General features: G+C 46.5%; 1 protein-coding gene across 3 annotated transcripts in view; it reads left to right on the top strand.

Annotated features, from left to right (window-relative positions):
* The window catches only part of LOC115206479 (kinase suppressor of Ras 1), a 58,922-nt gene extending 32,466 nt beyond the window's left edge, over positions 1-26,456 (top strand). For 2 of the 3 annotated variants that reach the window (XM_029773518.1, XM_029773520.1), the window contains 19 exons: positions 9,734-9,872; positions 9,959-10,361; positions 10,597-10,733; positions 10,944-11,013; positions 11,470-11,553; positions 11,644-11,705; positions 11,825-11,937; positions 12,057-12,237; positions 12,601-12,642; positions 13,017-13,074; positions 13,239-13,296; positions 20,028-20,270; positions 21,349-21,545; positions 21,715-21,811; positions 21,909-22,048; positions 22,644-22,775; positions 23,594-23,729; positions 23,958-24,091; positions 26,229-26,456. In XM_029773518.1, coding sequence (XP_029629378.1) covers positions 9,734-9,872; positions 9,959-10,361; positions 10,597-10,733; positions 10,944-11,013; positions 11,470-11,553; positions 11,644-11,705; positions 11,825-11,937; positions 12,057-12,237; positions 12,601-12,642; positions 13,017-13,074; positions 13,239-13,296; positions 20,028-20,270; positions 21,349-21,545; positions 21,715-21,811; positions 21,909-22,048; positions 22,644-22,775; positions 23,594-23,729; positions 23,958-24,091; positions 26,229-26,343 — 2,541 coding nt within the window. In that variant the 3' untranslated portion in view covers positions 26,344-26,456. The remainder of the gene's footprint in view (positions 1-9,733; positions 9,873-9,958; positions 10,362-10,596; positions 10,734-10,943; positions 11,014-11,469; positions 11,554-11,643; positions 11,706-11,824; positions 11,938-12,056; positions 12,238-12,600; positions 12,643-13,016; positions 13,075-13,238; positions 13,297-20,027; positions 20,271-21,348; positions 21,546-21,714; positions 21,812-21,908; positions 22,049-22,643; positions 22,776-23,593; positions 23,730-23,957; positions 24,092-26,228) is intronic. The other variant, XM_029773519.1, reaches the window with a different exon arrangement.
* Positions 26,457-26,963: the final 507 nt, after the last annotated feature.

Genomic DNA, 26,963 nt, shown 5'->3' with positions numbered 1-26,963 from the left:
CACAATTACCTTGTCGTTATTAATCTGTACATAAAAGGGATTAAGTTCTATAGCACTTAAGATACAAGCTGTTGTATCGATTACCTATTTCTGCCACGTGTGCATGCACACACACACACACACACACACAAACACAACGCTACACTATCTGTAAATATAATAGCAAAAGGTTGACTGACTGGGTGGGTGGGTTCCTCCAGGACCCACACACAACCTGTGCAGTCCAGCTAGTTTATTTCTGTCAAGCAAAACAAAAGTTACCAAAATAACAACAATAGAACCTGGCGTGTCTGTTGTCACCAGTTGCCGAACCTCCTGGGCCCTGCTGTGAAGGCCAGTGGTTCTTAGAGGATGAGGGAGTCAGTATGAGGGCTTGGGAAAGGTGGCTTGCTGTTCTACATCTGTGTAATCAAATCAAATTGCATTTGTCACATGTGCCGAATACAACAGGTGTAGTAGACCTTACTGTGAAATGCGGACTTACTTTTATTTATTTATTTATTTTTATTTCACCTTTATTTAACCAGGTAGGCCAGTTGAGAACAAGTTCTCATTTACATCTGCGGCCTGGCCAAGATAAAGCAAAGCAGTGCGACAAAAACAACAACACAGAGTTACGCATGGAATAAACAAACGTACAGTCAATAACACAATAGAAAAATCTATGTACAGTGTGTGAAAATGTAGTAAGATTAGGGAGGTAAAGTGTAGTTCCAAGATGGCGTAGCAGTCGGTCGTGTGTTGTGTTCGTCTTTGTCTCATCCTTTGTCTCATCCCGTTTAAATAGCCGTTTTTTTCTTATTTTTCTCGTATACATTTTAATCTCACTTTCTATCTACGATCTAAATATACTTTCCTGCAACCCGCCTCACCCAATGTGGTACGGATCTGCTATTTTTATTCCTTATAACTGGAACCTCCATCAGAAGCTAGCCAGCTAACTAGCTATTAGTCTTTGTTAGCCACGGATAGCGGTCTTCTCCTTTTAGCTCAGACACTGGCAGCTTTAGCTCGGACAATACATGCCAGTCTGTCTTTTATCTTTGGTTATGATATCGTTTCGGGGGGGGGGGTGCCTGGGCAAGTTGCTGTGGGGGGTGCAGGGCTGTTGGCCAGGGTAGGGGTAGCCAGGTGGAAAGCATGGCCAGCCGTAGAAAAATGCTTATTGAAATTCTCGATTATCGTAGATTTATCGGTGGTGACTAGCCTCAGTGCAGTGGGCAGCTGGGAGGAGGTGCCCTTATTCTCCATGGACTTTTCGGTGTCCCAAAACGTTTTGGAATTAGTGCTACAGGATGCAAATTTCTGTTTGACAAAGCTAGCCATAGCTTTCCTAACTGACTGTGTATATTGGTTCCTGACTTTCCTGAAAAGTTGCAAATCGCGGGGGCTATTCGATGCTAATGCAGTACACCACAGGATGTTTTTGTGCTGGTCAAGGGCAGTCAAGTCTGGAGTGAACCAATGGCTATATCTGTTCTTAGTTCTACCTTTTTTTGAATGGGGCATGCTTATTTAAGATGGTGAGGAAATCACTTTTTTAAAGAACAACCAGGCATCCTTTACTGACGGGATGAGGTCAATATCCTTCCAGGATACCCGGGCCAGGTTGATTAGAAAGGCCTGCTCGCTGAAGTGTTTTATGGAGTGTTTGACAGTGATGAGGTGTCTGCGGGCCCATTACGGATGCAGGCAATGAGGCAGTGATCGCTGAGATCCTGGTTGAAGACAGCAGAGGTGTATTTAGAGGCCAAGTTGAGCAGGATGATATCTATGAGGGTGCCCATGTTTATGGATTTAGGGTTGTACCTGGTAGGTTCCTTGATAATTTGTGTGAGATTGAGAGCATCTAACTTAGATTGTAGGACGGCCAGGGTGCTAAGCATTTCGCAGTTTAGGTCATCTAACAGTACGAACTCTGAAGATAGATGGGGGGCAATCAATTCACATATGGTGTCCAGGGCACAGCTGGGGGCTGTGGGGGGTCTATAACAAATGGTACCAGTGAGAGACTTATTTATGGAAAGGTGGATTTTTTAAAAGTCGAAGTTCGAACTGTTTTGGCACAGACCTGGATAGTATGACAGAACTCTTCAGGCCATCTCTGCAGTAGATTGCAACTCCGCCCCCTTTGGCAGTTCTATCTTGACGGAAAATGTTGTAGTTGGGGATGGAAAATTCAGAATTTTTGGTGGCCTTCCTAATCCAGGATTCAGACACGGCTAGGACATCAGGGTTGGCGGAGTGTGCTATAGCAGTGAATAAAACAAATTTAGGGAGGAGGCTTCTGATGTTAACATGCATGAAACCAAGGCTTTTACGGTTACAGAAGTTAGCGATTGAGAGTGCCTGGGCAATAGGTGTAAAGCTGGGGGCTACAGGGCCTGGGTTAACCTCTACATCAACAGAGGAACAGAGGAGGAGTAAGGGTACGCCTGAAGACCATAAGAACTGGTCGTCTATTGCGTTGGGAACAGAGAATAAAAGGAGCAGATTTCTGGGGGTAGTAGAATAGATTTAGGGCATAATGTACAGACGTGAGTACAGTGGAGGTAAACCTAGGCATTGAGTGACGATGAGAGAGCTTGCATCTCTGGAGACACCAGTTAAGCCAGGTGAGGTATCCCCATGTGTGGGGTGTGTGACATGTTGAGCTGGACTAGAGGATCTACAGTGAAATAAAACAATAACTACCCGAAACAGCAGAAGACAAGCCATATTGACATTAGAGAAAGGTGTTTGTAGCCGAGTGATCATAGGGTCCAAAGAACAGCAATAGGTGTGTCAGGGAGCTGTTCAGTAGTCGCTACTATGCTAGGCGAGCGGGAGTCATGGTATTCAGAAAGCTCGCGGGCCGGAGCTAGCAGATGGGTCTTCGGCGACATCACAACAGAAAAGCCTGCTGAAACCACATCGGATGATTACGTCGGCAGACCAGTCGTGATGGATTGGCGGGGCTCCGTGTTGGCAATAAAGGGTCCAGGGCAGTTGGCAAAAGTGGTATTGTAGCCCACAAATTAGTGAGTATACCTCTTCGGTTAGCCGGGAGATGGGCCGAGCTCAAGGCTAGCTCAAGGCTAACTGGTGCTTGCTTCGAGACAGAGGCGTTAGCCAGCAGTTGCAGCTAGCTAGCTGTGATGATCCGGTGTAATGGCCCAGAGCTTGCGGCAGGAATCCGGTGATGTGGTGGAGAAAAGGATTCCGATAGGCTCTGGGTTGATATCGCACTGTGCAGACTGGCAGGTATTGACCGAGCTAAAGCTGGCTGGTGTCCTAGCTAAAGGTGAAGACCGCTAGCTGTGGCTAAAAGTGACTACTAGCTAGTAGCTAGTTAGCTTCTGATGGAGGTTCCAGTTATAACGTATAAAAATAGCAGATCCGTACCACATTGGGTGAGGCGGGTTGCAGGAAAGTATATTTAGATCGTATGTTTAAAGTGAGATTAAAAATATAAATGAAAAAAATTAGGAAACCGACTATTTACATGGGACAAGAAGGGACAAGACAAACACACATCCGACTGCTATGCCATCTTGGATTAAGTAAGGAAAAAAGATAGCCTTAGCTTTCCTGTGTATATTGGTTCCTGTCTTCCCTGAAAAGTTGCATATCGCGGGGGCTATTCGATGCTAATGCAGTACTTACAAGCCCTTAAATTTTCTTAAGGCTAGGCGTCCCGCTAGCGGGACTCCTGTCGACAACGTCCAGTGAAATTGGAGGGCGCGCAATTCAAATAAATAATCGTAATATTATTTATGAACATACAATTATCTTATATCGTTTAAAAGCTTAAATTCTTGTTAATCTAACTGCATTGTCCGATTTACAATAGGCTTTACAGTGAAAGCGTACCATGCGATTATTGGAGGACGGCGCCCCACAACATATTTTTCAACCGCCACAGGCGTCATAAAATTACACATAGCGATTAAATAAATCACTTACTTTTGAAAATCTTCCTCTCTTTGCAATCCCAAGTGTGCCAGCTACAACATGAATGGTTGTTTTGTTAGATAAAATTATTCTTTATATCCCAAAAAGTCTGTTTAGTTGGCGCCATCGATTTCAGTAATCCACTCGTTCAACATGTAGACAAAGGAGTCCAAAAAGCTACCGCAAACTTTGTTCAAACAAGTCAAACTACGTTTCTATTTAATTTAAGTTATATAATTAAAGAGCAGCAGTAAAATAACAATAGCGAGGCTATATACAGGGGGTACCAGTACAGAGTCAATGTGCGAGGGCACCGGTTAGTTGAGGTAATTGAGGTAATATGTACATGTAGGTAGATAATAAACAGAGAGTAGCAGCAGCGTAAAATGGGTGGGGGGCAATGCAAATAGTCTGGTTAGCCATTTCATGAGATGTTCAATAGTCTTATGGCTTGGGGGTAGAAGCTGTTTAGAAGCCTCTCGGACCTAGACATGACGCTCCAGTACCGCTTACCCTGGGGTAGCAGAGAGAACAGTCTATGACTAGGGTGGCTGGAGTCTTTGACAATTTGTAGGGCCTTCCTTTGACACCGCCTGGTATAGAGGCCCTGGAAGGCAGGAAGTTTGGCCCCAGTGATGTACTGGGCCATACGCACTACCCTTTGTAGTGCCTTGCGGTCGGAGGTCGAGCAGTTGCCATAACAGGCAGTGATGCAACCAGTCAGAATGCTCTCGATGATGCAGCTGTAGAAGCTTTTGAGGATCTGAGGACCCATGCCAAATCTTTTCAGAATCTTGAAGGGTAATAGGTTTTGTCGTGCCCTCTTCATGACTTTCTTGGTGTGCTTGGACCATGTTAGTTTGTTGGTGATGTGGATACCAAGGAACTTGAAACTCTCAACCTGCTCCACTACAGCCCCGTCGATGAGAATGGGGGCGTGCTCGGTCCTCCTTTTCCTGTAGTCCACAATCATCTCCTTTGTCTTGATCACGTTGAGGGAGAGGTTGTGGTCCTGGCACCACATGGCCAGGTCTCTGACCTCCTCCCTATAGGCTGTCTCGGTTTTGTTGGTGATCTGACCTACCACTGTTGTGTCATCAGCAAACTTAATGATGGTGTTGTAGTCGTGCCTGGCATGCAGTCATGAGTGAACAGAGAGTACAGAAGGGGACTGAGCACGCACCCCTGAGGGGCCCCCGTGTTGAGGATCAGCATGGCGGATGGGTTGTTACCTACCCTTACCACCTGAGGGCGGGATCCAGTTGCAGAGAGAGGTGTTTAGTCCTAGGGTCCTTAGCTTAGTGACGAGCTTTGAGGGCACTATGGTGTTGAACGCTGAGCTGTAGTCAATGAATAGCGTTCTCACATAGGTGTTCCTTTTGTCCAGGTGTGAAAGGGCAGTGTGGAGTGGAATAGAGATTGCATCATCTGTGGATCTGTTGGGGTGGTATGCAAATTGGAATGGGTCTAGGGTTTTTGGGATAATAGTGTTGATGTGAGCCATGACCAGCCTTTCAAAGCACTTCATGGCTACAGACGTGAGTGCTACGGGTCGGTAGTCATTTAGGCAGTTTACCTTAGTGTTCTGGTCACAGGGACTATAGTGGTCTGCTTGAAACATGTTAGTATTACAGACTCAGACAGGAAGAGGTTGAAAATGTCAGAAGACACTTGCCAGTTGGTCAGCGCATGCTCGGAGTACACGTCCTGGTAATCCGCCTGGCCCCGCGGCCTTGTGAATGTTGGCCTGTTTAAAGGTCTTGCTCACATCGGCTACAGAGAGTGTGATCACACAGTCGTCCGGAACAGCTGATGCTATCATGCATGTTTCAGTTTTACTTGCCTCAAAGCCAGCATAGAAGTAATTTAGCTCATCGAGTAGGCTTGTGTCACTGGGCAGCTCGTGGCTGTGTTTCCCATTGTAGTCTGTAATAGTTTGCAAGCTCTGCCACATCCGATGAGCGTCGGAGCCTGTGTAGTACGATTCGATCTTAGTCCTGTATTAACACTTTGCCTGTTTGATGGTTCATTGGAGGGCATAGCAAGATTTCTGATAAGCTTCCGGGTTAGAGTCCCGCTCCTTGAAAGCTCCCTTTAGCTCAGTGCGGATGTTGCCTGAAATCCATGGCTTTTGGTTGGGGTATGGATGTACAGTCACTGTGGGGACGACGTTATCGATGCACTTATTGATGAAGCCAGTGACTGATGTGGTGTACTCCTCAATGCCATTGGAAGAATCCCGGAACATATTCCAGTCTATGCTAGCAAAACAGTCCTGTAGCTTAGCATCTACTTCATCTGACCCCTTTTTTATTGACTGAGTCACTGGTGCTTCCTGCTTTAGTTTTTGCTTGTAAGCAGGAATCAGGAGTATATAATTATGGTCAGACTTGCCAAATGGAGGGCGAGGGAGAGCTTTGTATGTGTCTCTGTGTGTGGAGTAAATATGGTCTAGAGTTTTTTTCCCCTCTGGTTGCACATTTAACATCCTGGTAAAAATGAGCTAAAACGGATTTAAGTTTCCCTGAATTAAAGTCCCCAGCCACTAGGAGTGCCGCCTCTGGATGAGGGTTTTTGCTTATGGCCTTAGACAGCACTCAATGAGCTGTATAAGTGCCAGCATCAGTTTGTGGTGGTACGAAGAATATAGATGAAAACTCTCTTGGTAGATAGTGTCGTCCACAGCTTATCATGAGATACTCTACCTCAAGCGAGCAAAACCTCAAGACTTCCTGTTATTTACAAATATACATAGAGCATCACCCCTTGTCTTACCAGAGGCTGCTGTTCTATCATTCCGATACAGTGTGTAACCCGCCAGCTGTATGTTATTAATGTCATCGTACAGCCACGACTCGGTGAAACATAAGATATTAGTTTTTAACGTCCCGTTGGTAGGATATACGTGCTTGTAGTTCGTCCACTTTATTATCCAGCGATTGTATGTTGGCCAATAGTACTGATGGCAAAGGCAGATTAGCCACTCGTCGCCGGATCCTTACAAGGCACCCCGATCTCTTTCTGCGATATCACCATCTGACGGGGATGAGGGCCTCGTCGGTGGTCTGGAGAAAATCCCTCTCTTCCGACTCATTAGTCTCAGTGCTTTTCTCAGCTGCTGACTCAAAGTTAAATGCATTAAGGTCCATTGTTGTGTGGACATAGTAACGTTATGGTCAGCTAGGTTATTGGGAATAGGCTTTATGAAGTAGAATTCTGATAACCAGGTCTCATCATTTCAGTGAAGCAGGGAAAGAAATACCTTTTTATTTCCATGAGTATTGTGAGGTACTACAATTAAATGAACATGCCACAGTAAGAAACTAGGCAAAGGGCCTTTGAAGTTGATTCAAGCCCCAGTTTTCCCAACTGTAGAAGCGTATACTCAGTGGCTCTCCAGATCGTGACAATAACTAATAGACCTAGATAATATCCAACTCCTCAGTCTCCTGCCTCCCTCACTGTATCATGCCACAAGGTGAGACCCAGATGCAGACACAGGAGGCAGATGGTTGGAGTCTAACGATGTTTATTCATCCAAAGGGGTAGGCAAGAGAATGGTCGTGGACAGGCAGAAAGCTCAAAACCCGAGTCCAGGAGGTACAGAGTGGCAGACAGGCTCATGGTCAAGGCAGGCAGAATGGTCAGGCAGGGTCCAGAAACAGGAAAGGGTCAAAACCGTGAGGACTAGAAAAGGGAGAATGCAAAAAGCATGAGCACTGCAAAACCACTGGTTGACTTGGAAACATACAAGACGAACTGGCACAGAGAGACAGGAAACACAGGGATAAATACACTGGGAAAACAAGCGACACCTGGAGGGGGTGGAGACAATAACGAGGACAGGTGAAACTGATCAGGGTGTGACACACTGGGCCAAACACAACTTCATGCGCCCTTTTGTCCATTTCATCCGATCTCTTTAATCCGTTTACTATGGAGACAATGCAGGAACCACATGGTTGCCAGGGAATTAAGACTCCATCACAGAAACCCTGCTACTCTGGTTAGTATGGACCACTGGGCTGAGGACTGTCGCCAGGGAGACCGGAGGTGGGAGAATTCATTGTGGTAAAATAACAGGCGTTGATGGTGGTATTTGGGTTAAACCTTCTTTTCATGGCTTGCCAGTAGATTCCGGAATTCACCAGTCCAGCACTGGGGTACCTCATCTCAGAAATCTCAGAGTGAACTATACTGAACAAAACATAGAACAATTTTTTATTTTTCTCCCCAATTTCGTGATATCCAATTGGTAGTTACAGTCCTGTCCCATCGCTGCAACTCCTGTACGGACTCGAGAGAGAGGCAAAGGTCGAGAGCCGTGCGTCCTCAAACAAACTCCGCCAAGCCACACTGCTTCTTGACACAACGCCCACTTAACCCGGAAGCCAGCCGCACCAATGTGCCAGAGGAAACACCGTACACCTGCCGACCGTGTCAACGTGCATTGCGCCCAGCCCGCCACAGGAGTCGCTAGTGCACGATGGGACAGGAACATGCCTGCCAGCCAAACTCTCCCTTAACCCGGACGACGCTGGGCCAATTGTACGCCGCCCCATGGGTCTCCCGGTCGTGGCCGGCTGCGACAGAGCCTGGACTCAAACCAGGATCTCTAGTCACACAGCTAGGATTACTCTGTCACTCGGGAGGCCTCATACAACAATTTCTAATGTTTTACTCTGTTACAGTTCATATGAGGAAATCAGTCAACTGAAATATATTCATTAGGCCCTAATCTATGGATTTCACATGACTGGGAATACAGATATGCATATGTAGGTTAAAGATACCATTAAAAAAAATGGGTCTCAAAATGGGCCTGAGGATCGCATCCGGTATTTCTGTGCATTTAAAATTGCCATCAATAAAATGTCAGTAGCTTATGCCTGCCCATACCATAACCCCACCGCCACCCTGGGGAACTCTGTTCACAACATTGAGATTAGAAAATCGCTCCCTCACATGACGCCATACACGTGGTCTGCAGTTGTGAGGCCGGTTGGATGTACTGTCAAATTCTCTAAAACGATGTTGGAGGCGGCTTATGGTAGATAAATTAATTCAGTTCTCTGGCAACAGCTCTGGTTGACATTCCTGCAGTCAGCATGCCAATTGCAAGTTCCCTCAAAACTTGAGACATCTGTGGCATTGTGGCCAAAAGGCCTTTTATTGTCCCCAACACAAGGTGCACCTGTGTAATGATCATGCTGTTTAATCAGCTTCTTGATATGCCACACCTGTCAGGTGGATTATCTTGGCAAAGGAGAAATGCTCAATAACTGGGATGTAAACAAATTTGTGCGCAACATTTGAGAGAAATAAGCTTTTTGTTCGTATGGAACATTTCTGGGATCGTTTATTTCAGCTCATGAAACATGGGACCAACACTTTACATGTTGCATTTATATTTTTGTTCAGTGTAGCCATCTCTTTAAGGGTAGTGTTTTTCATTGGACTTGAAATAGCCACCAAGTAACCTCCAGAGAGACCAAATGTCACATATTACACAATGTCCCCCCACTCCCTGGCTGCCCCGAAGTTACATAGTGTTGACACTGTCCTGTCTAAGGGTTGGGTTGATAGTGTGTCACAGCACGTCTGTGTAGAATGTCATAGCAACTTGTTTGGGACAACCACACACACATTTCCCACATTTCTCTCTCTCTCTCATCCTTCTCTCCTTACTTTATCTCTAGCACACACACATCCCTGTCTCAGTCTTCTACCCATCTGTTTCAGATCTCTTTCTCATCATCTCTCTCTGTCTCTCTCTGTCTCTCTCTCTCTGTGTGTCCAGGCTGTACCAGTGAAGCTGTCCCTGGATGCTTTGCTGCAGATGTCCAGTTGTCAGGTGCAGGACACCATGAGACAGCTGGGCTCTGAACCAGAGGAGTGCTCCAGACTCACTGCTGCCCTCTCCTGCCTAAAGAGTGCCAGTGAGACATGTTTTCTGTCATTAATAACAGTGCTTATTGATGCTGTGTGCTCTGTAGTTTAGTACTGTTTGTAACTTCTGCTTTAGGTGGGGACATCAGGGAAGACCCAGGAACCAGTATATCAGAGCCGCCCCGCCGTGACAGTAACACCTTACCTCCTCCGGACCGTCGCCCCTCCACCCCCACCACCCTACCCCGTGGCTCCATCCTCAGTCCGCATACCCACGCCCGTTCTGTCTCTGTGACTGTCGTACCCTGCGTGGACGATAAGGGGCATCAAGTCTACACAGGAGGCATGTTGGACGCTTTCCCCTCCTCGCCGCTGCTCCTCTCCAATTCCCCTCCCTCCAAGAGATGCGCCAAGCACCCTCCACGCACGTCCCCCTCCCGAAAATTGCTGCAACTCCCCTTCAATATCACCCTCACACGCAGCAAGAGCCACGAGTCACAGCTGGCCAACCGCATAGAAGAGCCAGTGCCCAACAACAAGTGGGTGTTTCTCTATTCTGTTGTCTTTAATTAAATTCATTAAGGCAGCTATTTTGTTGTTTTCCTTTGTTGATTGAACTAGCTATTTTGTGTTTTCTCTATTGAATATGAGCGGCAATTTTCATAGCAAGTGTGGGTGTTTGAGTTAAAACCTATGGAATGAGTTGGTTTCTGTGTGAATGATGTGTCTGTTCTCTGAGTGACCCACACAGCTCGCCCTCTCTTTGTTCTGCAGGGGTGGGAAGAAGAACAAGCTGCTCCTGAATGTGCACATTAACAGTAGCAGTGGGAACGGGTGTGAAGACTCCACCCGGACCCCTGGCCCAGCCACCGCCCCCTACACCCTCCCAGGAACCCCTACGCTGCTGGAGCGTGAGTCCTGATGCCCCAGTGGAACCTGGGAACTCTGCCTTTCTGTTTCCCTCTCTACTTGATTGGAACTACATCACCTTTCTCCTCTTTCTTTCTCCCACTCTTTGTTTCTCTCTCTCTCTTCCTCCGCCTCCCACTTTCTAGCTCCTGTCCTCTGTTCCCTTTTCTGTCTAGCTCCTCTCACACTCCCTCTCTCTCATTCCCTTCCAGATAACCTAGCATTGCACCGGGGGTCTCCACAGATGATGAGGAGGGATATCGGCCTCTCTGTAACACACAGGTAGGACACATCATCATCATCAAGACCTGTGTCACACCATACTTGCGTATCTATCATTTAAGCCCTAGAGGCCCTCAGGGTCTTAGTGGAGTTTGTGATGGGACTGTGAAAAAAATACATCCCGGTTTTGAGCTCAGCGTTCTACGTTGGCACAGACCACAAACATTTCTTGCATCGGTCTGGTGAGAATGGCGTCTCAAGAATCTGAGAATTTGAGTTATGCAGACACTCAGCCAGACCAGTGTTTATCTGACTGGGAAGTGTGTATTTATTCATTTTGATATTGCGTGAAAGTTTTGGTTAAAGAAATAATAGATTCCAATGAAAACCATTTGGGATATGACAGAATTCCAACACACTTGAACATCCTAGTTTGTCCACTACCCAGTAGGCAACTCCAACATTAGAAGCTGTGATATAACTGAAATATTTTCATGCTTTGCTCTCTCTCCTAAGGTTTTCAACCAAATCCTGGCTCTCACAGACATGCCAGGTGTGTCATAAGAACATGATGTTTGGTGTTAAATGCAAACACTGCAAGTAAGAAGAAGCCTTCTATACATCGCCGCTTTCATTTGTTCACAAGTCATTCTTTGCTCCTCTGCGAACTACTCTCTCCTCTGCTTCCAGGTTAAAGTGCCATAACAAATGTACCAAAGAAGCTCTTCCCTGCAGGATATCTTTTCTTCCACGTAAGACCTGGTCCATTCCTGCATACAAAACGGCAAAAAATGCACACTGTAATGATCCTTTTCCCGGTACATCCCAAGAATGTAAATTTAGTACTGAGTCATTGTTCCCTATATTTCAGTCCCGCAAATCCGCCGGGCAGAATCCGTACCGTCAGATATCAATAATCAAATTGACCGTACGGCAGAGTTACCAATCCAGTTTGGCACTTTACCTAAGGTGCTAACCAAAAAGGTAGAAAAAAATGTTTTAGCATACGTGTGTATTAATAGTAATGTCACCATACATGGAATCTCTAATTTGTCCTGAACCTTAATTTATGAAACCTTTCTGTTGAAAACCCTCTCTTTCAGGACTACCCTCCCATGCTGAGCCAGATGGATTCCAGCAGTAACCCCTCCTCCACCACTTCCTCTACACCCTCCTCGCCCACCCCCTTCCAGCAGAGCAACCCCCCCAGCGTCACCGCCACGCCGCCCCCCAACCCCTCGCCCGCCCCCCAAGGGCCCCGAGACAGCCGCTTCCACTTCCCAGGTCGGGCCCTCACAATGACAGGCACAAGCACGCTCTAGATTCCTACTCTGTTCCACAAACATGTAACTCCAAAGCTACAGTACTCCAGTATCTCTCACAGGCCTCCACCCCAAAGACTCTAGATTTATACGCTGTACTTCTAACTCACAACACTGAACTCCAAATCCACCCTAAGCCAGTAATAGAACATCTCTAATCATACTCCAATTCCTAATCACACTTCATTTGCTCTTTTACCACTAATCATATCCTATTATAACATCTCCTTAACTGCTTGTGGCTTATCTAACCTTATCTAACCCAATCATATCGCTCTCTCCTCTCCATTTTCCTCTGGTGGTTGTTTCTCCTCTTGTCCTTTAGCTGGCTGTTATTTACAACCTAGACAACAGTTTATCTTCCCTGGTGAGTTAACACTGAGTTAATACCGCTCCCTTCCTGTGTGTCCTGTAGTCCCGCCCAACTAGTAAAATACTTCCCCTTTTCATGTGTTGTCATCTGCCACTGTCCTTTATGACAAGCTTTTAGCATAGCCATAATATTACATGCTGATAGCTTTGGCTTTTACAGTGCATGGCAGCTCTCTGGTGGACAAAAAGGTGAACTGACTGAATGCTGCTTGGCGCTGTGTATGGTCTGACAGTTAGAGGCAGCCATCACAATTTAGAGGATGCATGCTCTGAAGTGAAGTGAAGACAGACAGGGTTAGTTAAATAATAGTTTTACTATAAATCAGATATGTGTTATTTTTCTCAACATCCTCATTGTCCCACACACAGATGTTTCCTCTTCACCGTATCCTGTTGGACTACACTCTGAAGGCTACCATGACACTGGGTAAGAGGCAACAGCTTAGAGTCTGAGTAAAGACCATTTAAAATGTTGTGGTTTTTCACCCACATTGTCTACTGTAAGTCCCACCATAGTTTACCATAGTTTCTACTAGACAGGGTTACGTTAAAATGAGGAACCCTTGTTTATGGTGATGTTTGTCCCCACAGAGACACACAGCAACTGGCACAATCAGAACCTCCATGTCAAGGACAGGAATGTGGAGCGGTGAGTACCCAAAATCCCTGGTGGCAGAAAAATAATAATAATAACAATTTATTAATTACATTTGTAAAGCACTTTTCATTATACAATAATAATCTCAAAGTGCACAAGATTAAATACATTTACATTTACATTTAAGTCATTTAGCAGACGCTCTTATCCAGAGCGACTTACAAATTGGTGCATTCACCTTAAGATATCCAGTGGAAAAACCACTTTACAATAGTGCATCTAAATCTTTTTTTTGGGGGGGGTAGAAGGATACTTTATCCTATCCCAGGTATTCCTTAAAGAGGTGGGGTTTCAGGTGTCTCCGGAAGGTGGTGATTGACTCCGCTGTCCTGGTGTCGTGAGGGAGCTTGTTCCACCATTGGGGTGCCAGAGCAGCGAACAGTTTTGACTGGGCTGAGCGGGAGCTGTGCTTCCTCAGAGGTAGGGAGGCGAGCAGGCCAGAGGTGGATGAACGCAGTGCCCTTGTTTGGGTGTAGGGCCTGATCAGAGCCTGAAGGTACGGAGGTGCCGTTCCCCTCACAGCTCCGTAGGCAAGCACCATGGACTTGTAGCGGATGCGAGCTTCAACTGGAAGCCAGTGGAGAGAGCGGAGGAGCGGGGTGACGTGAGAGAACTTGGGAAGGTTGAACACCAGACGGGCTGCGGCGTTCTGGATGAGTTGTAGGGGTTTAATGGCACAGGCAGGGAGCCCAGCCAACAGCGAGTTGCAGTAATCCAGGCGGGAGATGACAAGTGCCTGGACTAGGACCTGCGCCGCTTCCTGTGTGAGGCAGGGTCGTACTCTGCGAATGTTGTAGAGCATGAACCTACAGGATCGGGTCACCACCTTGATGTTAGTGGAGAACGACAGGGTGTTGTCCAGGGTCACGCCAAGGTTCTTAGCACTCTGGGAGGAGGACACAAGGGAGTTGTCAACCGTGATGGCGAGATCATGGAACGGGCAGTCCTTCCCTGGGAGGAGGAGCAGCTCCGTCTTGCCGAGGTTCAGCTTGAGGTGGTGAGCCGTCATCCACACTGATATGTCTGCCAGACATGCAGAGATGCGATTCGCCACCTGGTTATCAGAAGGGGGAAAGGAGAAGATTAATTGTGTGTCGTCTGCGTAGCAATGATAGGAGAGACCATGTGAGGATATGACCGAGCCAAGTGACTTGGTGTATAGTGAGAATAGGAGAGGGCCTAGAACAGAGCCCTGGGGGACACCAGTGGTGAGAGCACATGGTGCGGAGACAGATTCTCGCCACGCCACCTGGTAGGAGCGACCTGTCAGGTAGGACGCAATCCAAGCGTGGGCCGCGCCGGAGATGCCCAGCTCGGAGAGGGTGGAGAGGAGGATCTGATGGTTCACGGTATCAAAGGCAGCAGATGGGTCTAGAAGGATGAGCGCAGAGGAGAGAGAGTTAGCTTTAGCAGTGCGGAGAGCCTCCGTGACACAGAGAAGAGCAGTCTCAGTTGAATGCCCAGTCTTGAAACCTGACTGATTAGGATCAAGAAGGTCATTCTGAGAGAGATAGCAGGAGAGCTGGCCAAGGACGGCACGTTCAAGAGTTTTGGAGAGAAAAGAAAGAAGGGATACTGGCCTGTAGTTGTTGATGTCGGAGGAATCGAGTGTAGGTTTTTTCAGAAGGGGTGCAACTCTCGCTCTCTTGAAGACGGAAGGGACGTAGCCAGCGGTCAAGGATGAGTTGATGAGCGAGGTGAGGTAGGGGAGAAGGTCTCCGGAAATGGTCTGGAGAAGAGAGGAGGGGATAGGGTCAAGTGGGCAGGTTGTTGGGCGGCCGGCCGTCACGAGACGCGAGATTTCATCTGGAGAGAGAGGGGAGAAAGAGGTCAAAGCACAGGGTAGGGCAGTGTGAGCAGGACCAGCGGTGTCGTTTGGCTTAGCAAACGAGGATCGGATGTCATCAGCCTTCTTTTCAAAATGGCTGACGAAGTCATCCGCAGAGAGAGAGGAGGGGGGGAGGGGGAGGAGGATTCAGGAGGGAGGAGAAGGTAGCAAAGAGCTTCCTAGGGTTAGAGGCAGATGCTTAGAATTTAGAGTGGTAGAAAGTGGCTTTAGCAGCAGAGACAGAAGAAGAAAATGTAGAGAGGAGGGCGTGAAAGGATGCCAGGTCCGCAGGGAGGCGAGTTTTCCTCCATTTCCGCTCGGCTGCCCGGAGCCCTGTTCTGTGAGCTCGCAGTGAGTCGTCGAGCCACGGCGCAGGAGTGGAGGACCGAGCCGGCCTGGAGGATAGGGGACAGAGAAAATCGAAGGATGCAGAAAGGGAGGAGAGGAGGGTTGAGGAGGCAGAATCAGGAGATAGGTTGGAGAAGGTTTGAGCAGAGGGAAGAGATGATAGGATGGAAGAGGAGAGAGTAGCGGGAGAGAGAGAGCGAAGGTTGGGACGGCGCAATACCATCCGAGTAGGGGCAGAGTGAGAAGTGTTGGATGAGAGCGAGAGGGAAAAGGATACAAGGTAGTGGTCGGAGACTTGGAGGGGAGTTGCAATGAGATTAGTGGAAGAACAGCATCTAGTAAAGATGAGGTCAAGCGTATTGCCTGCCTTGTGAGTAGGGGGGGAAGGTGAGAGGGTGAGGTCAAAGGAGGAGAGGAGTGGAAAGAAGGAGGCAGAGAGGAATGAGTCAAAGGTAGACGTGGGGAGGTTAAAGTCACCCAGAACTGTGAGAGGTGAGCCATCCTCAGGGAAGGAACTTATCAAGGCATCAAGCTCATTGATGAACTCTCCAAGGGAACCTGGAGGGCGATAAATGATAAGGATGTTAAGCTTGAAAGGGCTGGTAACTGTGACAGCATGGAATTCAAATGAGGAGATAGACAGATGGGTCAGGGGAGAAAGAGAGAATGTCCACTTGGGAGAGATGAGGATTCCAGTGCCACCACCCCGCTGGCTCGATGCTCTAGGGGTATGCGAGAACACGTAGGCAGATGAGGAGAGAGCAGTAGGAGTAGCAGTGTTATCTGTAGTAATCCATGTTTCCGTCAGCGCCAGAAATAAATAGAAATAAACTAGTTTAAAAACATATGTACTGTGTGTCTAACCATATCATAAAAGCAACAATCAAAGTGTAGGAGTAAGGGTAGGACAGATGATAGAGAAGAACATTAAGGCCTGCTTTAAAAGCCCCAACAGTCTGAACAGCCCTGACATTATCAGGGAGGGAGTTCCATAGGTGTGGTGCTTGGGAGGAAAAGACACGGTCCCCCATTGTGCGGAGCCTGGTCCCGACGGCATGGAGGAGTTTAGCGTGGCTTGAACTTAGGAGGCGTGGAGGTTCATGGGGGAGAATTGGTCTGACAGGTAGGTGGGTCAGATGCCATTTACAGTTTTTCAGAAGAGGAGGAGAATGTTAAAGTCAAGTCTTTGAGGAACAGGTAGCCAATGGAGATCAGCAAGGATGGGGGGGTGTGGGCAGACTTTTTAGTTTGTCAAGAACTGCGTTCCCATTATCAATTCTGGAGAAAATGAATGCATGGATTAGCTTTTCTGCGTCAGATGTTGTGAGAGGTCTTAGGCGGGAGATGTTCTTCAGGTGAAAGAATGGCGTTTAACAGACTAATGTGGGCATTGAAGGAGAGAGCAGGGTCAAATTTCACACCCAAATTAGTGATGACTGATGAGTGGGATGATGTGGCTGTCTATGGCAGGGCGGATGCTGCACGGCGAATGCTGTAGGGCGGATGCTGTAGGAGTTGATCTGCTGGGGGCTGGAAGAAGTTGTTCTGCTTTTAAGATTTGACCTCTTCCAGACAGTTGGACAAAGTTGACAGAGCAGATGTTGAGTCAGGCTTTGTTTTAATGTACACCTGTGTGTCGTCTGCATAGCAGTGCAGTTGGACACTGTGCTGTCTGAAGATCTGGCCAAGTGGGAGCATGTAGAGCAGGAAGAGGATAGGTGCTAACACCGACCCTTGTGGGACAACGCAGGCTATGGCGGATTCCTCTGATCTTGCCTCACTGAGGGTGAGATTCTGCTTGCGGTTAGAGAGGTAGGAGTTAAACCAGTTTAGTGCAGTCCCACAGATTGGCAGTGTGCTCTCTGAGGAGCTCCAGTAGAATGGTGTGATCTACTGTGTCAAAAGCAGCACTGAGGTCCAGAAGAATCAAGATGGTGGGAGATCCTGTATCTGCAGCCATGAGCAGGTCATGTATAACCTTCACCAGGGCTGTCTCAGTACTGTGCAAGGACCTAAAGCCAGACTGGTGAGCTTCATAAAGCTGGTTAGCACTGATGTGTGAGTGAAGCTGAGTTGCCACTATCTTTTCCAGGACTTTAGATACAAATGGGAGGTTGGAAATAGGCCTGTAGTTTGAGATGAGGCCTTGGTTTCTTGAGCAAGGGGGTGATGGCAGCGATGTTGAACAGTGACGGCACCTGCCCAGTGTGGAGAGAATTGATGAACAGGTTGAAAGCAGCTGAGCATGTTTTGAACATTGATGTTACAATAGGGTCATGGGGGCCACCGGTAGTCTTCATTCTTTAGATATGGGTGGTGGGGTAGGAGCTAGAGTGGGGTTGAGGTTGAAGGATGCAATGTTCTGTCCAATGGTGTTGATTTTAGCCTTGAAGAAGTGAACAAATTGGTTGCATTGTTCGGTAGTTGCTGAGGAAGTGAAATAGAAGACGGTTCCATGTTTTGCAATGGGGAAATCACCCAGCAGCATTTACCTGATCAAGTGAGAGTTCTCTAGTCGAGTTAATTATGTGGTGCAATGATACTGATACGATCATTTTACCATATAGAAAACTTAATAAAAGGCTGGTTCTCTATTTCTCTAAGGAGATGGCGCCGGAGGAGATGGCTGCCGTTTTTTTACGGTCCCCTAACCAGTTGTGCTATTGTGTGTGTTTTTTCGTGTTAGTTGTAACTTGTTTTGTACATAATGTTTCTGCCACCGTCTCTTATAACCGAAAAGAGCTTCTAGATATCAGGACAGCGATTACTCACACCGCACTGGAAGAAGATTTTTTCTTTAATGAGTCGGTCGCAAAGGATTTTCTCCAGACACCCGACAAGGCCCTCATCCCCGTCATTTGCAGGAGAAAGAGACGGAGATATCGGGGACGTAGGTCTGGGTGCTTGTAAGGATCCGACCACAAGTGGGTAATCTGCCTTTACCATCGGTCCTATTAGGCAACGTACAATCATTGGATAAAATTATAGACAAACTATGAGCACATATATCCTGCCAACCGGACATTAAGAACTGTAATATCTTATTTTCCACCGAGTCGTGGCTGAACGACAACATGAATAACATGCACCTGGTGGGTTTTACGCTTTTTCGGGGTGCGGTCTATGTATATTTGTAAACAACAGCTGGTGCACGAAATCTAAGGAAATCGAGGTTTTGCTCACCTGAGGTAGAGTATCTCATGATAAGCTGTAGACCACACTATTTGCCTTGAGTGTTTTCATCTATATTCTTTGTAGCTGTCTATTTACCACCACATGCTGGCACTAAGACCGCACCCAATGAGCTGTATACGGCCATAAGCAAACAGGGAAACTCTCATCCAGAGGCGGCGCTCCTAGTGGCCGGGGACTTTAATGCAGGGAAACTTAAATCCGTTTTCCCTCATTTCTACCAGCATGGTAAATGGGGGGGGGGGGGAAACAGAGGGAAAAACACTAGACCACCTTTACTCCACACACAGAGATGCATACAAAGCTCTCCCTCGCCTCGCCCTCCATTTGGCAATTCTGACCATAATTCTATCCACCAGATTCCTGCTGATAAGCAAAAACTAAAGCAGGAAGCACCAGTGACTCGGTCAATAAAAAAGTGGTGAGATGAAGCAGATGCTAAGCTACAGGACTGTTTTTCTAGCACAGACTGGAATATGTTCCGGGATTCTTTCGATGGCATTGAGGAGTACACCCCATCAGTCACAGGCTTTATCAATAAGTGCTTCGACGACATCGTCCCCACAGTGACTGTACATACATTTTCTATTGGTCCTCAGATCCTCAAAAATGTATACAGATGCACCATCGAGAGTATCCTGACTGGTTGCATCACTGCCTGTTTTGGCAACTGCTCGGTCTATGACCGCAAGGCACTACAGAGGGTAGTGCGTTCGGCCCAGTACATCACTGGGGCCAAGCTTCCTGCCATCCAGGACCGCTATACCAGGCGGTGTCAGAGGAAGGCCCTAAAAATTGTCAAAGACTCCAGCCACCCTAGTCATAGACTGTTCTCTCTGCTACCGCACGGCAAGCGGTATCGGAGCACCAAGTCTAGATCCAAAAGACTTAACAGCTTCTACCCCCAAGCAATAAGACTCCTGAACAGCTAATCAAATGGCTACCCAGACTTTTTGCATTGCCCCCCCCCCCCAATCCCCTCTTTTACGCTCTGTACCGGTACCCCCTGTATATAGCTTCGCTATTGTTATTTTACTGCTGCTCTTTAATTATTTGTAACTTTTAATTTTTATTTAACACATATTTTTCTTAGAACTGCATTGTTGGTTAAGGGCTTGTGAGTGAGCATTTCACTGTGACAAATACAAATGTTATTCTATTTGGGTTTCAGTTTTTATTCCAATCTCTCTAACTGTGCTGTTGTGAGCAAATAAACCAGCAAAAAAATCTAACAGACTTCTGAAACTGATTTCCAGAAATCTCAATCTGCAATTGATTGAATATCCCCCTGATTGTATGTTTTGTTTGAGTTGACATGACACAATTTGTGCATGCTTTGTCTCTGTGTATTCAGGAAGAGGAGGAATACCCAGGAGAGGAGGATGAGGGAAATGGTAGCAGGGAGAGCAGAGAGAAGGGCCATTCAAACGGAGAGTGTGATGGGGACAAGATAGAGGACCTGCCCAGCTACCGGAGCCGACTGGCCGGTGGCCAATGGAGGGGGCCCATCTCCCGTAAGGCCAGCCAGACCAGTGTATATCTGCAGGAGTGGGACATCCCCTACGAGCAGCTGGAGCTGGGGGAGCTCATTGGCAAGGTGAATGACTCCAGCTTTACATAGTGGTAAATATGCACTCAGTGGTCAGTTTATTAGGTACACCTACCGGTTCACGAAAATGGTTCGCTCCTACAGACAGTGAGTCATGTTGCCATGGCTTGCTATATAATACAGGCAGACAGGCATCGAGGCATTAGGTTACTGTTCGATTGAAAGTTAGAATGGGCAAACCGAGTGACTAAAGTGTCTTTGAGCGTGGTATGACCATCGGTGCCAGGCGCGTTGGTTCCAATATCTCAGAAACGGCCAGCCTCCTGGGGGTTTTCACGTAAAACAGTGTCTAAGGTTTACCAAGAATGGTGTGACAAACAAAAATCATCTAGTCAGTGGCAGTCTTGTGGACGAAAACAGCTTGTTGATGAGAGAGGGCGAAGGAGAATGGCAAGAATCGTGCAAGCTAACAGGCGGGCCACAAACTGGCAAATAACAGTGCCGTACAACAGTGGTGTGCAGAACAGCATCTCGGAAAGCACAACTCGTTGGTCCTTGTCATGGATGGGCTATTGCAGCAGACGACCACACCGGAATCCAGTCCTATCAGCTAAAAAGAAGAAGCGGCTCCAGTGGGCAAGCGATCACCAACACTGGACAATTGAGGAGTGGAAAAACATTGCCTGGTCTGACGAATCCCGGTTCCTGTTGTGTCATGCTGAGTCCAAGGCCCCATCCTGGCCCCATCCTGCCTGGTGTCAACGGTACAGGCTGATGGCGGTGGTGTAATGGTGTGGGGAATGTTTTCCCGGCGCACGTTAGGTCCTATGCTACCAATTTTGCAATGTTGGAACACCACAGCGTCTGAACATTGTGGCATCCCTTCATAGCTACAGAGGTGTCTGACCCGGTACTAGATGGGTGTACCTAATAAACTGGCCAATAAGTGTATATGACAACAGCTGTATCTACACAGAGTAGGGTAGTAGGGCTCAAATTCAAAGTGAATTGGTATCTGCATGTCTCCTTTAAAAAAAAAAAGGCCAATGGACTAAATTAGAGTTCCTTGAATGGGAACAGAAAAAAATAGCTAACACAAGTACCCATACATACTTCCCTATTCCAGGGCCGTTGGGGGAAGGTTCATAAGGGGCGCTGGCATGGAGAGGTGGCCATTCGGCTGCTGGAGATAGATGGTAATAACCAGGACCATCTGAAGCTGTTTAAGAAGGAAGTGATGAACTATAGACAGACCCGCCACGAGAACGTGGTCCTCTTCATGGGGGCCTGCATGGCCCCGCCACACCTCGCCATCATCACCAGGTTAGGGGGAGGGAAGTGGGAAAGGGAGGTGGGGATGTTTAGGGGAGTTGAGAAGAGAAAAGCTGGAACCCTTGAATCAATCTATGAGAGGTATTAAATGTGTCTTGGTTTAACAAATGAGGAAACCAGGAAAGGCTTTGTTTGGACATTTCCTCTTGTTTTCTCTCAGTTTCTGCAAAGGTCGGACACTATTCTCTGTTGTAAGAGATGCCAAGAACACGCTAGACAACAACAAGACAAGGCAGATCGCTCAGGAAATTGTTAAGGTGTGGTACTACTCAACTTCTCTTGAATTGTAAGTACATTGTAAGCAGCCTACTCTTCCTTTCACTGAAAGTGACTAAACTCTGACCTCTTCCTCAGGGTATGGGCTACCTTCACGCTAAAGGAATCGTTCACAAGGACCTGAAGTCCAAGAATGTGTTCTATGACACAAACAAAGTGGTAATCACAGACTTTGGCCTTTTTGGAATGTCCGGAGTGGTACAAGAGTACCACAAGAGGTAAGCAAAAAAAAAACTTTGTCAAAAGTTAAACACACTAGCCTCCCAAGTGGCACAGCTGTCTAAGGCGCTGCATCGCAGTGCTAGCTGCGTTACTACAGATCCTGGTTCAATACCGGGCTGTGTTGCAGCCAGCCACGACCGGGTTAGGGCAGGGTTTGGCCGGCCGGGATGTCCTTGTCCCATCGCGCTCTAGCGACTCCTGTGGCGGGCCGGGCGCATGCACGCTGATGCGGTTGCCAGGTGTACTGTGTTTCTTCCGACACATTGGTGTGGCTGGCTTCCGGGTTAAGCGGGCCTTGTGTCAAGAAGTAGTGCAGCTTGGTTGGGTTGTGTTTCGGAGGACGCATGGCTCTCAACCTTCGCCTCTCCTTAGTCCATACGAGAGTTACAGCAATGTGACAAGACTGTAACTACCAATTGTACCCGCTTTTCTCCCCAATATATATATATATATATATATATATATATAAAAATAATAATATACAAAAAATTGTTAAACACACTAAGGAGTATACTTCTACACCTTTTCAGTCCAGATGAAGGATAAAAAATGTATGTTTGTCCATCTGTGGGTGTCTGTGTGTGTGTCCAGGCAAGAGAACGAGCTGAGGCTCCCTCATGGCTGGATCTACTACCTGGCCCCTGAGATCGTCCGCAGGATGGGCACTGGGAACCATGAGGACCGCCTGCCTTTCTCCAACGCTGCAGACGTCTATGCCTTTGGGTACACACAACTTCCTCTCATCTTACATCCTGCCATAATAATAATACTGCATTTATACTGAACAAAAATATAGACGCAACATTTTGGTCCCATGTTTCATGAGCTGAAATAAAAGATCCCAGGCATTTTTCATACCCACAAAAAGGTTATTTCTCTCAGATTTTGTGCACAAATGTGTTTACATCTGTGTTAGTGAGCCTTTCTATGCCAAGATAATCCATCTACCTGACAGGTGTGGCATATGAAGAAGCTGATTAAACAGCATGATCATTACACAGGTGCACCTTGTGCTGGGGACAATAAAATGCCACTCTAAAATGTGCAGTTTTGTCACACAACCCAATGCCACAGATGCCTGAAGTTTTGAGTGAGCGTGCCATTGGCATGCTGACTGCAGGAATGTGCAACAGAGCTGTGACCAGAGAATGGAATGTTCTTTTCTGTACCATAAGCCGCGTCCAACGTCATTTTAGAGAATTTGGCAGTGCATCCAACCGGCCTCACAGCCGCAGAACTGTAACCACGCCAGCCCAGGACCTCCACATCCGTCTTCTTCACTTGTGGGATCATCTGATGGGGGGGATGCTGAGGAGTATTTCTGTCTGTATCAATGAAATTGTTTCATGTTGCGTTTATATTTTTGTACAGTATACTTAAATATAGGACATCTGAATGTTTTAAAAAGAAAATGTGGGCGATACATACATAAATAGGCTGAAATGTGGCTCCCCATGAAATGAATGTGTGAGTAGGTGTATGCTGTTTGTATACAGGGTTAGGACTTGGGTGCTAACCATACAGTATATTTCAATCCCCAGCACCATTTGGTATGAGCTGCAGGCCCGTGGCTGGCCACTCACCAACCAGCCGGCAGAGGCCACCATCTGGCAGGTGGGCAGTGGAGAGGGCATCAAGAAGGTCCTGGCAAAGGTCTGCCTGGGCAAGGAGGTTACGGTAAGGTCAAAGAGCAGTGTGATGTCCCCTGGGAAGCTTAGTGTACACTATTGACATGATAATAAACCAAACAATATTATTCTCAGTGTGCGAGTGATATAAAACAGACTGACATTGTACTACCAGAGCCAAAACGTTTGGATGGATTATCTTCTACTGTACATTGTGTTTATAGCCATAAGGATGGATGTGGGATTAGATTAATACCCCCTCCCTCCTGTCCTGTAGGAGATACTGTCTGCCTGTTGGTCCTTCAAGCTGGAAGAGCGTCCCTCCTTCACCCAGCTGACTGACATGCTGGAGAAGCTGCCGAAGCTCAACCGCAGGCTCTCTCACCCAGGACACTTCTGGAAGTCACCCGAGTATGTATCCTAAAGACCAGGATCCCATTTGAGATATACTGAATATACTCACTGTGTGTGTGTGTGTGTGTGTGTGTATATATATATATATACATAACTAATTCTGCTACATCAATGGGGATGCCACTCTGATGGTTTTGGGCTCTTATGGCTGTATGTACCTGTTGATCCCTGTCCCTCCAGTGATGTCACATTGGATGGAGCAGGGAGAACAGGTGGTGTTTATATGAGTGTGTGAATAAGAATGTGTTTATGGTGGAGGGGTGTAGCCATCCGATAAACCTGGGCCTACTGTATGTTTTTTTTTGTAGGACCTTTGATTTAAATAACTAAAATGGATGAATGTGATGCAAATTACCAGCTTTATACAGTGAGAAGAAATGTCTTTAATAGGGAATTTTTGCTAAAAACACATTTTTAAGTTAAAGTTGAACAGGACAAAAGGTTTGGTTTCTTCAGTGAAAGATGATAAAACTAAACTCACATAATTTGGTTCTGTGTCTTGTTGTGGAATGCTGACAACAGTTTGAATGTATGTTGATACTGTTAGGTTTGTGACTGTTCATTTCAGCACTGATTGTTTTGAATGCCTAAATCTGTCCATGTTTTAAAAGAGAGGATACTTTATAATAGCACCACCCACTACCCCTCTCCCTGTCTCTGCTGTCCATCTCTGTGGGCAGTGATTGGAGGCTTGAGTGTCCCACCCTTCTGTGAATATTTCTGTCATACCTCTCTTGTCATCTCTGTTTGGGTCTCACTCCCTCCCTCCCTCTTGCTCTTCCACTTCCTCTCTGGGTGCCGCTGCTCTCTCCTGGATGACCACTGACTGACTCCACCTGTTCCTGCTCCACTTCACCCTCCCTGTCTCCCTTGGACCCCTCCTCCTCCTCTTTACTTCCACCCCCCTCAAACTCCCTCCCCAACATCAACTCTTGTTTCCCCAAATTATTTTTTCCCTCCTCCACTCCTCTCCTTGATCTATCCCATTATCTTTCTTCTTCTCTCCTTGCTCTCTGTGTGACGGCCCTGGGTTCATCATCATTGCCTGCGGGACCATTGCAGTCAGGGTCTGCAGTTTCGCTGCGCCTACATATACAAATAACACACATCTCAGTGACAACCGGTGCTTATCAATCCATAGGAATAGCCTGTTTGGTATTAGATTCAGAGGAATGGACAACCCAGCAGAATGACTGGTACCACAGCCAATTGTGCCACCAATATATAGAGTCATGTATCTTTGTCAACTTGCTAAATGTACCATAATGCACTGCCTGGGTTGTTTGTTGTTCTCTGCCTAACTTCAGTTTGTGTATTGACATTTTGGTGCTAGTAGTGGCTAATGAAAACAGTCTTGTCTAACCACTTGCTTTCTTTCAATTTTCCTCTCTTTCTCTCTCCTCTTTTTTTTCCTCTCTCTATTTCTCTCTCACCCTACAACTTAGGTTGTAGCCTTCAGTATGCAAGACGAAGTAATAATGAGGTTCAATGTAAGATGTTGACTTGCCTCTTGCGCACTCTTTGTGTGCCTGTGTCAGCCTGCTTGTTTGGTTGGTTGCTGAATGTAATGTGCTGGACAACCACAGATGAACCCTGTGAAAGACTGCAGTGATTGAATGTTAGCAGTGATAACACAAAGATAAATGTATCTGCTATATAGATAGAATTGTTTTATTTAATGTACAGATAAAATAAATGTTGTGTACAAAGTTTTTACATTACATTATAGGTACTTCACATTTAATTATGTAGAGCTTTTAAACATTCTTTCCCCTCACTAAACACTCGGTAAACAAATTGTACAATATTTAAAGATGGTTGGTGTTTATGTCATAAGAATGTATATTTTTGTACAGATTGTGGCTACACTCAAGGTGTTTCTGGTTTCTTCAGTGAAAGATGATAAAACTAAACTCACATCATTTGGTTCTGTGTCTTGTTGTGGAATGCTGACAACAGTTTGAATGTATGATCAGTTAGATAAAGGTATCACTTTACATTAAGGATTTAAGCAGCTAAATTACAAGCACACTAGACACCATTTATACAGTTGATTTATCTCCAAGTGTTTGATTTGATTTAAAGGGGTAATCCGGGATTCAAAACTTAAATATGGGTGTCACTGTCTCACCAGTTCCCAGAAGAGAGAGGATGCAGAGAACAGACATGTTCATGATGACCAAGACAATGGTGGTCCCAATACACTTCTGCTACTGATATGCAGGATTACATCAAAAAGTGTGTTGTGAAATATACAGTATGTGCAAAATGTCAGTACAAAGTAGTACATGGTTATTTCTCTTCTAGAACATTGAGACAAATACAAATAAATGTGAGTCTTTTTGTGGCATTATTACTAAAATACCAAAATTATAAAGATTGTCACTGAATCCAGGAGAGACAAATGGAAGTGCCTCCTTATCAGAAAGTTCTGATTTCTTCTCATTCAAAATGTCCATATATACTAAACGCAACATGCAACAATTTCAATGATTTTACTGAGTTTCAGTTCATATGAGGAAATCAGTCAATTAAATCATCTATGGATTTCACATGACTGGGAGCTATGGGTGCAGCCATGTGTGAGCCTGGGAGGGCATAGGCCCACCCACCCACTGGGGAGCTGGCCCAGCCAATCAGAATTAGATTTTCCCCAAAAAAAGGGCTTTATTACTGACAGAAATACTCCTCAGTTTCATAATCTGTCCAGGTGGCTGGTCTCAGATGACCCTGCAGGTGAAGAAGCAGGATGTGAAGGTCCTGGGCTGGCGTGGTTACACGTGATCTGCGGTTGTGAGGCCGGTTGGACTTACTGCCAAATTGTCATTGGAAGTGACATTGGAAGTGGCTTATGGTAGAGAAATGACAT

Source organism: Salmo trutta, chromosome 13 (genome assembly GCF_901001165.1).
Source record: "Salmo trutta chromosome 13, fSalTru1.1, whole genome shotgun sequence".
Classification (NCBI taxonomy): Eukaryota; Metazoa; Chordata; class Actinopteri; order Salmoniformes; family Salmonidae; genus Salmo; species Salmo trutta.
This window is presented reverse-complemented; position numbering and strand designations above follow the sequence as displayed.